Source organism: Aulonocara stuartgranti (assembly GCF_965226115.1).
Source record: "Aulonocara stuartgranti genome assembly, chromosome: 6".
In the NCBI taxonomy this organism is placed as follows: Eukaryota; Metazoa; Chordata; class Actinopteri; order Cichliformes; family Cichlidae; genus Aulonocara; species Aulonocara stuartgranti.
The window spans coordinates 16,263,896-16,275,343 of NC_138944.1; the positions used below are offsets into that span (position 1 = coordinate 16,263,896).

The 11,448-nt window shown below is 41.1% G+C and overlaps 1 protein-coding gene and 1 long non-coding RNA gene across 3 annotated transcripts in view; one reads left to right on the top strand and one right to left on the bottom strand.

The window, feature by feature from the left end:
- The window catches only part of LOC309708168 (uncharacterized protein), a 73,948-nt gene that overhangs the window by 2,961 nt on the left and 59,539 nt on the right, over positions 1-11,448 (bottom strand). Inside the window, exons 1-13 of one of the 2 annotated variants that reach the window (XM_082535956.1) lie at positions 6,574-7,829; positions 5,137-5,205; positions 4,860-5,037; positions 2,640-2,720; positions 2,386-2,441; positions 2,002-2,074; positions 1,809-1,892; positions 1,265-1,320; positions 855-945; positions 707-769; positions 497-597; positions 317-373; positions 85-216 (exon numbers count right to left, since the gene is read on the bottom strand). In XM_082535956.1, coding sequence (XP_082392082.1) covers positions 85-216; positions 317-373; positions 497-597; positions 707-769; positions 855-945; positions 1,265-1,320; positions 1,809-1,892; positions 2,002-2,074; positions 2,386-2,441; positions 2,640-2,720; positions 4,860-5,037; positions 5,137-5,171 — 1,007 coding nt within the window. In that variant the 5' untranslated portion in view covers positions 5,172-5,205; positions 6,574-7,829. Of the gene's footprint in view, positions 1-84; positions 217-316; positions 374-496; positions 598-706; positions 770-854; positions 946-1,264; positions 1,321-1,808; positions 1,893-2,001; positions 2,075-2,385; positions 2,442-2,639; positions 2,721-4,859; positions 5,038-5,136; positions 5,206-6,573; positions 7,830-11,448 lie in introns of those variants that run through there. The other variant, XM_082535957.1, reaches the window with a different exon arrangement.
- LOC309708175 overlaps positions 7,921-11,448 on the top strand; it is a 37,943-nt gene continuing 34,415 nt past the window's right edge. The window contains exon 1 of the long non-coding RNA XR_014277196.1: positions 7,921-8,013. This is a non-coding gene — a long non-coding RNA (uncharacterized lncRNA). The remainder of the gene's footprint in view (positions 8,014-11,448) is intronic.

Here is an 11,448-nt window from a genome sequence, read left to right on the forward strand (position 1 = left end):
AGGAAAGGGTAAACAGACATTTCTGCTGTTAGATCTCTTTGTTCTTCAGGTTTTTGAAGAAAGTAGAAGGTTGACGTAGCGCACCTTAAGAGCTGAGCTTCTGGATCTGTGCTCCACAAAACCTCCTGACGCCTGATGTCTCTTATGAACTCCTCAATGTTGAGGAGGCTCTGCAGGCAGGAGTTCATATAGCAGGTGTTTCCGATGTTTGGAAACCTGACACACACGCACAACGTTTACAGTATCAGTGTAAAAGAATTCATTTTCTCCACTTTGACAAAGTGAGCTTTGGTCTTTGTGCACCACGTGTACTCACCCGAAGCAGTCTATAGTCCCAGTTTGACTTTCTATTATTTCTCCACCGCATGCTACACTGCTCCAAAAAGGTAAAAACACAAACACAAAATTAGGAAAGATGTCAGGATGCTGAGCAGTGTATGTGCATGGATGCATGAGCTTTGAAGTTGAAACATTTTGGAGGACGTCTTTCTCTTACCTGTTAAACACATGCTCCCATCCACTCTCTTGGTCCAGAAGCTCCATAATCCAAGTGTCCCAACTCAGGTCTGCTGGGATCGTTTCCGTGGTGCTTCTTACCTGATATAAATATATAGGACATAGCTGTGTGCCTCATTGCTCTTAATTGCTCTCATTTAACTGTGATGAGTAAATGCTTGATGACAGTGACTCTTTCCATAAAACATACCTTCCCGGATTTAAAAAGAGTCTTCACAGTGTTGCTCTCTGCCTCTGCATCGCTGTCAGTTTGCTGCAGAGGACGAACAAACATAAGTTTATTAAAAAGTACATTTTAAAGAGAATGTGTATTTCATATGTTTTGTGTAAAAGCAAACCGAGGAACAGCAGAAGATGTGTCTCCATTTTCTCTTCTTTTGGCCATTTTCAGGGTTAGCTGGTGTGGCAGCAACAGAAGCATCCGGGATGCTGATGAGGACAAAAGTGTAAATGTTGTGGAAATTTATAAGAAGGAGTACATTTTGCTAATACAGATTGCTAATAAAAGTGAATAACTGTAATGGAATACCAACATGAACAAAATCATGTATTTTATACATTTACACTCTACATTTTCAAACGCTAATCTCTGCATCCATATAAATAATAGACAAGACTAGAAGGAGTAAAAAAGATGTAAATACACAAGGTGGAAGAAAAATGCCAATAAAAGGGAAATAAAAGAGCTCCAACCAAACCACTGCTATAAATATCTCCAGCAGCATTAAAGAGTGGCGCATTTCTTTACCTCTGATGAGACGTAGAAGGAATTTCCTTCTCTGCCACGTTTTGTTTGTGTAATTTCTGTTTAGAAACAAGAAAAGCAACATCAGTAATGGCATAAAACAAACATACCAAGTGGGTCTCTCCATGAAAAGTGTCCAGTTAGAGAATTTGGTATTATTTCATATTATTTATCACTTTAGTGAGCTGTCAGCTCATGAAGCAGATATAGGAATATCTTTAAATAAAATAAAAACAATTTATTCATGCCTTAAATTGAGTTTTAAAGTTTGTCCTATGAAATACAAAATCCTTCATTTGGTTCTGATCAAAATTCAGTTTTTACAGAAATCATCCATGAAGCTTCAAAAATGCTTATTCACCATAAAAAATATTTAGAGAAACATCCTGCAAGTCTCTTCGAACTTACCTTTCTGTAAAAAAAAAACGTTTAAACATCTTTGAACTTAATTTGAGGACATGGCTGTGTGCTAAATTGCTCTTAATTCTTCTCATTTAACTGTGATGAGTAAATGCTTGATGACAGTGACTCTTTCCATAAAACATACCTTCCAGAATTTAAAAAGAAACCAGCGACACTTTTTTTGTGTCTTCACAGTGTTGCTCTCTGCCTCTGCATCGCTGTCAGTTTGCTGCAGAGGACGAACAAACATACGTTTATTAAAAAAGTAAAGTCACTTTAAATTAACAAGTGCAATTTAAAGAGAATGTGCATTTCATATGTTTTGTGTAAAAGCAAACCGAGGAACAGCAGAGGTGTCTCCATTTTCTCTTCTTCTTTTGACCATTTTCAGTAACAGGAGCATCCGGGATGCTGATGAGGACAAAAGTGTAAATGTTATTTTTCAAAGTGCAAATTTTTAACAAGGAGTACATGCTGGAGATTGCAGATAAAAATTAATAACTGTAATGGAACAAAATCATGTATTTTGTACATTTACACTCTACATTTTCAAACGCTAATCTCTGAATCAATATAAATTATAGACAAGACTAGAAGTAGTAAAAAAGATGTAAATACACAAGGTGGAAGAAAAATGCCAATAAAAGGGAAATAAAAGAGCTCCAACCAAACCACTGCTATAAATATCTCCAGCAGCATTAAAGACTGGCGCATTTCTTTACCTCTGATGAGACGTAGAAGGAATTTCCTTCTCTGCCACGTTTTGTTTGTGTGATTTCTGTTTAGAAACAAGAAAACCAACATCAGTAATGGCATAAAACAAAGTATATGGTATGAAAATACAAAATCCTTCATTTGGATTCAAAATTCAGTTTTTACAGAAATCATCCAAGAAGCTTCCTTAAAAGTTTCAAAAATGCTTGTTTACCATAAGAAAATATTCATAGAAATGTGCTGCGAGTCTCTTCAAACTTACCTTTCTGTGAAAAAGAAGTTTAAACATCTTTGGACTTGATGTGATCGCAGCCAAAATCTCCTCAGCTTTGCAAAAGTTCAACTGAAAACAAGCAGTCAAAGGTTGTATATTTATAAACTTTCAGCATAGAATGTTCATACCCTGAACAGCAAACATCATCATTATGATGTATGGGGCAAATTTGCATATTTTGGAATGTATGCTCATTTGAACTGTATGGTGCTCGTCTCCAAGCAACTGCTACACAAAACAGGTCAAGTCAAGTGGCTTTTATTGTCATTTTAACCACGTGCAGAGGTGCTGTACAGAGTGAAACGAGACAGCGTTCCTCCGAGACCCTGGTGCTATATATGACATATACGGACAAACCCAGGACTACATAAAGTGCAGTGTGCATAAATTGCAAAAATAAACAAGACAAAACAGTGCAAAACGTGACAGAACAGGACGAAACAGACACAAGACAATGGAAATGTGCAAAATGCTGAGTATTGTGCAAAAGTAACTTGGTGTCTGTATGTATGTATATGAGTGTGAGATACTGCAGATAAGTGCTTGGTAGTGACATGTGTGAAGGTGTGCGTGTGCCAGTGCAGTCACTGAGTGTTCAGGGGTCTGACGGCTTGTGGGAAGAAACTTTTCCGTAGTTTGGTAGCGAGGGCCCGGATGTTGTGGGACCTCTTTCCAGAAGGCAGCAGGGTGAAGAGTGTGTTTGAAGGCTGTGTGGGGTCCTCCAGCAAGCGGGTGTTATAAGGAGGGGAGAGGGGCTCCAATGACCTTCTTAGCTGCTCTCACAATCCGTTGTAGGGTACTGCGATCCAATACGCTGCAGTTACCATACCAGACAGTGATGCAGCTACTTAGGATGCTCTCATTAGTCCCACTGTAAAAGGTGGTGAGAATGGATGGTGGGAGATGGGCTTTCCTCAGCTTCTGCATGAAGTAGAGACGCTGCTGGGCCTTCTTGGTTATGGAGCTGGTGTTGAGGGAGCAGGAGTGGTTCTCCGCCAGGTGGACACCAAGAAATCTGGTGCTCTTGACGACCTCCACAGAGGATCCATTCATGTTAAGTGGGCAGTGATCCCACTGTGCTCTCCTGAAGTCAACGATCTCTTTTGTTTTGTTTTGGTGTGCTGGGGGAGCAGCACAGCAAAGAAGGACTCATCCAGGCTGGAGAAACTGATCAGGAGGGCTAGCTCTGTGGTCGGCATGAAGCTGGACACTCTGGTGACAGTGGCAGAGAAAAGGACATTAAAGAAACTGATGGACATTATGAACAATGCTGGGCATCCTCTGCACATGGCCATTAACAACCAGAAGAGTCTGTTCAGTGACAGGTTGCTTCTCCCAAAGACAAGAACTAACAGACTTAAAAACTCCTTTGTCCCACACGCCATCAGACTGTTTAACTCCTCTCTGGAGGGGAGAGGGAGGGGAAACAGGAGGACAAAGGAGGGGGGAACAACTAAGCTGTAGTGCCTCTTCACCTCACTGTGCAATACCTTTTGTGCAATACTTTTGTAAATAGTCAACAGTGCAATAGACTCAATACTTGAAATGTGCAATTCACTTGTATTTTTATTTTTTATTCCTATTTATTCTATTTATCCCCTTCGTATATTTTATTTATATTGTCTCTGTATTTATATATGTGTGTGTGTGTGTGTGTGTGTGTGTGTGTGTGTGTGTGTGTGTGTGTGTGTGTGTATATATATAATATTCAGTAACTCTGTAACTTCTGTCGGTGCTGTGCTTTTTTGGAAATCGAATTTCCCAGAGGAACCCACCCGAGGGATTAATAAAGTTCTATCTAATCTAATCTAATCTAATCTAATCTAAACATTCAGAGACAGGTTGTTGACTCTACACCTCTACAGATGGCCCGCAGTGCAACCCTTCAGCTTCCTAGTAAATGCACCTATATACAAATTTAAAGACCTAGGAGACTTACTTCTCGTCACAGAGTTGTAGCATTCACAACATTTTCAGAAAACTTGAACTCAAGGTCAAAGTCACTGATATTCAAACTGACCCCAGAACTTTAGTAAATGCACCAATGGCATCAATTCAAAATCCTGCCCCTCGTTCTCGACCAAGCTGAGTATACAATTATGAAACAATCATTTCCCATTTTATTTCACTATCTGTAACTAAGACAAATAAACAGTATTTGGGACACAAGTCACTATTAAAGTGGTTAGTGAGACTGTGTCTTCTTACGTTAATCTTGTAAAACAGGATGTAGGCTGAGTGCTGCTGTTCCTCACAAGCTGCAGATCCAGTTGTGTGCAGCACCTGTGCATCATTATAGGTGAGCCAAGGATCTGATGTAGAGTGTGGACTCTCCTCAGGATGGACAGAATTACAGATGCAGCAGCTGTTTCCGATGTATGGAAACCTGACACACAAACAAAAGTTTACAGTATCAGTGTAAAATAATTCATTTTGTCCAGGTTGAGAAGGTGAGCTTTGGTCCTTGTGCACCACGTGTACTCACCTGAAGCCGTCTCTAGTCTGAATTTTATTTTCCATTATTTATCCACCGCCCAAATGTTTCACTACGCTACTGCAAAAAGGTAAAAACACAAACACACAATTAGACGCTGAGCACTAGATGTGCATGTATGCTAGTGATGTGTCGAGTAATGGAGGGGGCGTTTCCGCGATGCACGTATCGAGGCTTGCTTCATTTATGGGAGGAGCTGAAAATGATGACGTCCGAAGCCTCGCTGCCCGGCTGTACCACGTGACTGGTTCATGAAGTGGTTCGAACTTTGCCGCGAGATGTGACAGCGATACAAACCCCTCAGACTTCAATCAAAATGTGGGTGTTTGATGGAGAGCTGCGGTTAGTGAGAGTTGGAGACAGCTGGGAGGCAGTTTGGAGGTTTATGAGAGTGAGGAGAGAAACTCAGGAGAGAATGGAGCCAGCTAAGAAGAGGAGGATGTCCTCCCCTGTGTGGGAACATTTTGATCTTATTCCTCCCAACAAGGTATTTCTACAGAAGATGTATTTTCATAATACTGATGGTGCAATACAATTTATGTTAAGCTGTATTTACTTTTGTACAAGGTGAAGTGTTTGCTATGTGCCAGGGAGCTGGGATATAACAACAACACCTCATCCATGCTTAGGCACTACAGAGCTTTGCATGAGAATAAGGGGAACAGCGATTGTTGAGCAAGACCAGGTGAGCCATCAAATGCCATGATAATAATAGCATGCCGTAATGTTACTAAATGATATAACAATATTATACAACTGTAATAAGTTACGTGTGTGATATTTATATTTGTGCTTTGTTTTTATTGTCTTTCCTCAGGAGAACAATCTCAAATAGATGAAAACCTGGTTAGCATGGTGATTGAGGACTCCCAGCCATTTAGCATTGTGGAGGACAAAGGATTTATAAGATTTGTTAAATCATTAAATCCTAGCTATGTTCTCCCCACTAAAAAGGTCATAAAAGCAGTGAAAATTTAGTTTTTACTGAATAAAATATGGGCAGGACTGACGCCTCAGTGTGTAGCTGTCCATACCTCAACGTTACAAAAGCACAACCACTGTCCACACCCCAACCACACCTCACCTCACAGTAAATGATCATTTCCATTTTAAGCATTTCCAAATAATCATTTTCCATACTGCCAGTATAAATATACACAGTATACTGCATCACTACAATATACATGTTTTACACACTCCTTTTGTTGTTGACATTTACAGGCTGTGTGCAAAAGGCCACACTCTTCAAATTCATGCCAACTAATATTTTTACGTCCAGTAGGTGTCCTACTAGAGCAAATAAAGCTTCAAGAAGCTTTGCGCTGGGGTGAACCAATTGGATGAAAAGCTTCAGTGCTTCATCTGCCCATCACTAATGTATGCATGAGCTTTGAAATTTAAACATTTTGGGGGACGTTATTCTCTTACTTATTAAACACATGCTCCCATCCACTCTCTTGGTCCAGAAGCTCCATAATCCAAGTGTCCCAACTCAGGTCTGATGGCATTTTTTCAGTGGTGTTTTTAACCTCTTGGGAACTTTCACTACATTCCTTACTTGATGCAGAAAGAAGAAACGAGTCCATATCCAACCTTCAGAGCAGAGGCGATTAAGATCGGTATGGGTGTCACAGGTGTACCAGTCCGCCTTTTCTTCCAGGGCGAGAGGGGTTGCCATTCTTGTTCGCAGAACTATTCCTTTTATATTCAAAACTCAGATATGTGATCCAGGTGGGAGGTTCATACTTGTTACAGGTACAGTCAACTCCACCCCTGTAGTCCTCTTGAACATCTATGCCCCTAATTTTGACAACCCTGACTTCTTTAGTAAAATATTCAATCTTGTCTCACAATACAATGACCATAATATCATTATCGGTGGTGATTTTAATTGTTATTTCGATCCATTGTTGGATAGGTCTTCTGCGTCCCTGGCCCCAACCTTGAGAGCTGTTTCTGTACTCAATACTCTTACTAAATCTTTGGACTTGGTTGACATTTGGAGGCACCAGCATCCGTTAGAAAAGCAATACTCTTTCTTCTCCCCTGTCCATGGCAGCTTCAGTAGAATTGACTATTTTCTTATTGATTCCAGGCTTATTTCGAAAGTGGTTAGTTCCACTTATCACAGTATTTTAGTTTCGGACCACGCACCTCTCTCAACGGTAATTGACTTCAACCTATATACCCCCCAATACAATTGGAAATTTAACCCCTCTTTATATCTAAATGACTCTTTTACGGTTTACCTATCTACTAAAATCGCAGAATTTTTACAATTTAATGATAATGGTGTAGTTTCAGACTCTGTTTTGTGGGAGTCCTTTAAAGTCGTTATTAGAGGCCATATTATTGCTTATCAAGCTTCTCAGAAGAGGGACAAACTCAGGCTGCGTACTAATATTGAGGCAGAGCTGTCTGTGTTGGAGGAGAAGTATCGCGATACCGGGGCTGCTGACACACTTAATACCATTCTCAAATTGAAATATGACTACAACCACATGTTGGGGGAGCAGGTCATGAATTGTATTCGTCGATTAAAACAGAAGCATTTTGAGCTTGGTGAAAAGGCTGACAAGGTGCTTTCCAGACAGCTGAAGGGCATTCAAGCTGAAAGGGCGATACACAGAATTCTCTCTGCAACTGGCCAGTTGCTGTCCGATCACAAGCAGATAAATGACAGATTTCGCAGTTTTTATTGTCAGTTATACACATCTAGTACTACGGCCACAGTTGCTGAAATCACAAATTTTCTTAATGCTTTAGACATCCCGACTCTTCCTGAGGCTGCACGGGGCTTACTCGATGCAGACTTTACGCTGGAGGAAATTAGAAATGCAATCTGCTCCTTTCCTAATGGAAAAGCATGTGGTCCGGACGGTTTCGGGATAGAGCTTTATAAGACACATATTGACGTTATCGCTCCCCTGCTACTTCGGATGGTAAATTGCGCAGTGTTAAACGGCTCATTCCCTCATTCTTTCTACGATGCCCATATATGTCTCCTCCTGAAAAAAGACAGAGACGAAACTAATGTTTCTTCCTATCGTCCCCTAAGTCTTCTCAACTCAGACCAAAAGATAATTGCTAAAGTCCTAACCAACCGGTTAAATAAGCACATAGGCTCTATAATTCATCCTGACCAATCGGGTTTTATCCCCAATAGATTCTCTTTTTCTAATACTAGATGTCTCTTAAATGCGATGTACTCAACGACACTGCCCAATTCTGCGGTGATTTCACTCGATGCCCAGCAGGCTTTCGACCAAGTGGAATGGAGTTATTTGTTTGCTACTCTTGAAAAATTTGGTTTTGGGTCGAATTTTTTGAATATGATTAAGTTGCTTTACGCTTGCCCTCGTTCCTCGGTCCTTACCAACCATGAGAGGTCGCTCCCGTTCCTCTTACACCGTGGGACAAGGCAGGGTTGTTGCCTCTCTCCAATGCTTTTTGCTTTAGCTCTTGAGCCGTTGGCCATTGCCATCAGAGCCAATTCCCATATCTCTGGTATAAATTGTGGCACGTCAGAGTACACCATCGGTCTGTATGCAGATGATATCATATTGGCTCTTTCAGATTTAAAGATCTCCCTTCCTCCACTTCTTAAGCTGATTGACAGCTTTGGCCACCTATCAGGGTTCACCATAAATTGGAAGAAGTCTGTTCTTATGCCGCTGTCGTCTGGTCTGGGCCCTGATTTCCTGTCTAGTTTGCCCTTTAAGGTCTCCCAGGATTACTTTTCATACCTGGGTATTAACATCCCTAGGAACTCAAAACTCCTCTTCAGGCTTAATTATTCGGTTCTAACTGATGAGCTCAAGTGTATGATAGATAGGTGGAAACTTCTCCCACTTTCAATGATTGGCCGTATCAATATAATCAAAATGGTTGTGCTCCCTAAATTCATGTACCTATTCCAGAACGTTCCTATTTTTCTCAGGTCTTCCTTTTTCAAAGCGTTGGATGCCATTATCATGCCTTTCGTTTGGGCCTACAAGCCCCCCCGCATCTCGAAGTCTCACTTGCAAAAGCCCTCGGACGAGGGTGGTCTGGGCCTTCCAGTTTTCAGACATTATTACTGGGCCTGTAATGCCAGAGCCTGGGTCTTCTGGAATCTGCCTATAGTTGGTGATGCTGTGGGATGCAGGTCCAGCCCTAAATGGCTCGAATTGGAGCTTAGCACTGCTATCGAGCACACTGGAGCATCCTTGCCAGCTATCTTATTTTCAAAATCGGTTATTAAAAGTGCATGTGATGACTTTATTCTTTGCAACTCCGTAAAAATATTGAATCAAATTAAGAGAATCTTGAACCTCCCGGTAGTGTCAACTTTTGCCCCGATCTGCCACAATCCTAGCTTTACGCCTAGTACAATGGATGCTGCTTTCAAACAATGGCCTGTCAAAGGGTTAATTGCTATAAAGGATCTTTATATTGACAATCATTTTGCCTCTTTTGCTCAGCTTCAGACAAAGTACAATCTCCCTACAAGTCATTTTTTTCGGTACTTACAAATTAGGAATTATGTCAAGCAAGCATTCTCAAATTTAGATACCATCCCCATACAGCATGTCTTTTACAATATGATGAACGAACCTCCCACCTCAAAACACTTAATTTCTCGGCTTGTCAACCTTTTTTCTTCGGCAGCCCCCTCTTGCCATATTAAAGAGGCTTGGACAAGGGACACTGGTTTGGTTATCTCTGACGATCTATGGGCTGAAGTGTTAAGTCGGATAAAACTATGCTCTGTTAACGCCCGGCTTCAGTTAATTCAATTTAAGGTTGTCCATAGACTGCACTATTCCAAAACCAAATTGAACAAGATTTTTCCTAACGTTTCCCCCAAATGTGATAAATGTAAACTTGTGGACGGTACTCTTGGGCATCTTTTTTGGTCCTGTTCTACGCTTACAGCCTTTTGGACTAGTATTTTTAGTTTCTATAGCACTGTTTATGATAGGCAACTGTATCCTGACTGTCTTATGGTGATCCTGGGCTGCTCCGGCGACTCCTTGGCACTTCCCTTTGCTGTTCAACAGGCCCTCATGTTTGGTATGGTGATTGCCAAACGTTTGATTCTGGGGGAGTGGAAATCTGCCTCCCCTCCCTGCTTCAAGAGGTGGCTCGAGGAGATGGTCTCCTGTCTATACCTGGAAGAAATTCGGTTCTCTACGTCTGATTCCATGGAGAAGTTCAGGAAGATATGGGGGCCCTTTATAGACCACATTAAGAAGGACAGTCCACGCCCTGGGTCCTGACCACATTGTTTTAACTGCTTTCATTCTGAGCTGTTGCCCATAACTGTTTTTGCATGATTGTTATCAGCTCCTCCTAGCGATCTTTGGATTTGATCTTGTGGATTGGACTCACTAGATTGTGAGTTGTTTGACATGTATACCAGTTGCTTTGTTTGCTTCTCTGCTGTTTTTAATAAGTGCTGGCCTTGTACCCTGTTGTGTGGTTTGTTGCTCTGTTTTTTTTGTTTGTTTGTTTGTTTTTTTTGGTTGTTATTGTCTTTATTGTCTGTGTTCTTCTGTCCCGCTGTTTGTGAATGTGTAAAAAAATTTTGAAACTTGCATAAATAAATACATTAAAAAAAAAGAAAAAAAAAGAAAGAAGAAACGAGTCAGGGATGCATAGCAAGCACAACAAGACACCAGCAGCCCAGACCTTTCACCAACTGAAGACATTTGCAGCACCATAAAACATGACAGAGAAGAGCTGGGACTATGTGAAAGGGTGAAGTGCTGCAGTAAAGTTGCAATGGTCCTATCTTTTATACAGTCTATAGTTCACTCTATTCGATTACCCTTTTCTCATGTTTTTGTTAGTTAGGGAGATAAGACATTGTTATTTGGTTTTATTCTTTTCATAAATAAGTTTTGTACATCCTTTAGATACGGTCCCTTTTGTTTGTTGTTTTGGGGTCCACCCCGAAGCTGTAGTTCGCTCCTTTCCTTTGTTAGAATTCAATCACTGTGAAAAAAAACCACCATCAAAATTGTACTGGTTGTGTGATGTGCTGCTTGGGGTCAGACAGGGGTGGATCACCCTTATATTATGGTCTGGCCACCCTTAGACAGGCCATAACACTAACTAAAATGAAAATTAAAACTAGACTTATAACTGGCTGGCTGGTGTCCTTGGGTCTGAACTGTGGGCTCCTCTTTCCAGGTGTTCGTACTGCCTGAGTGGCACCAAGGTGTGCTGTCTTGCCTCTTTTGGGTTTTCTGCATGTTTCTGGCTCAACATGCAAGTATCCACTTCTTGACGTTCGCTGTTGGTTGCAGCCACTTGAGG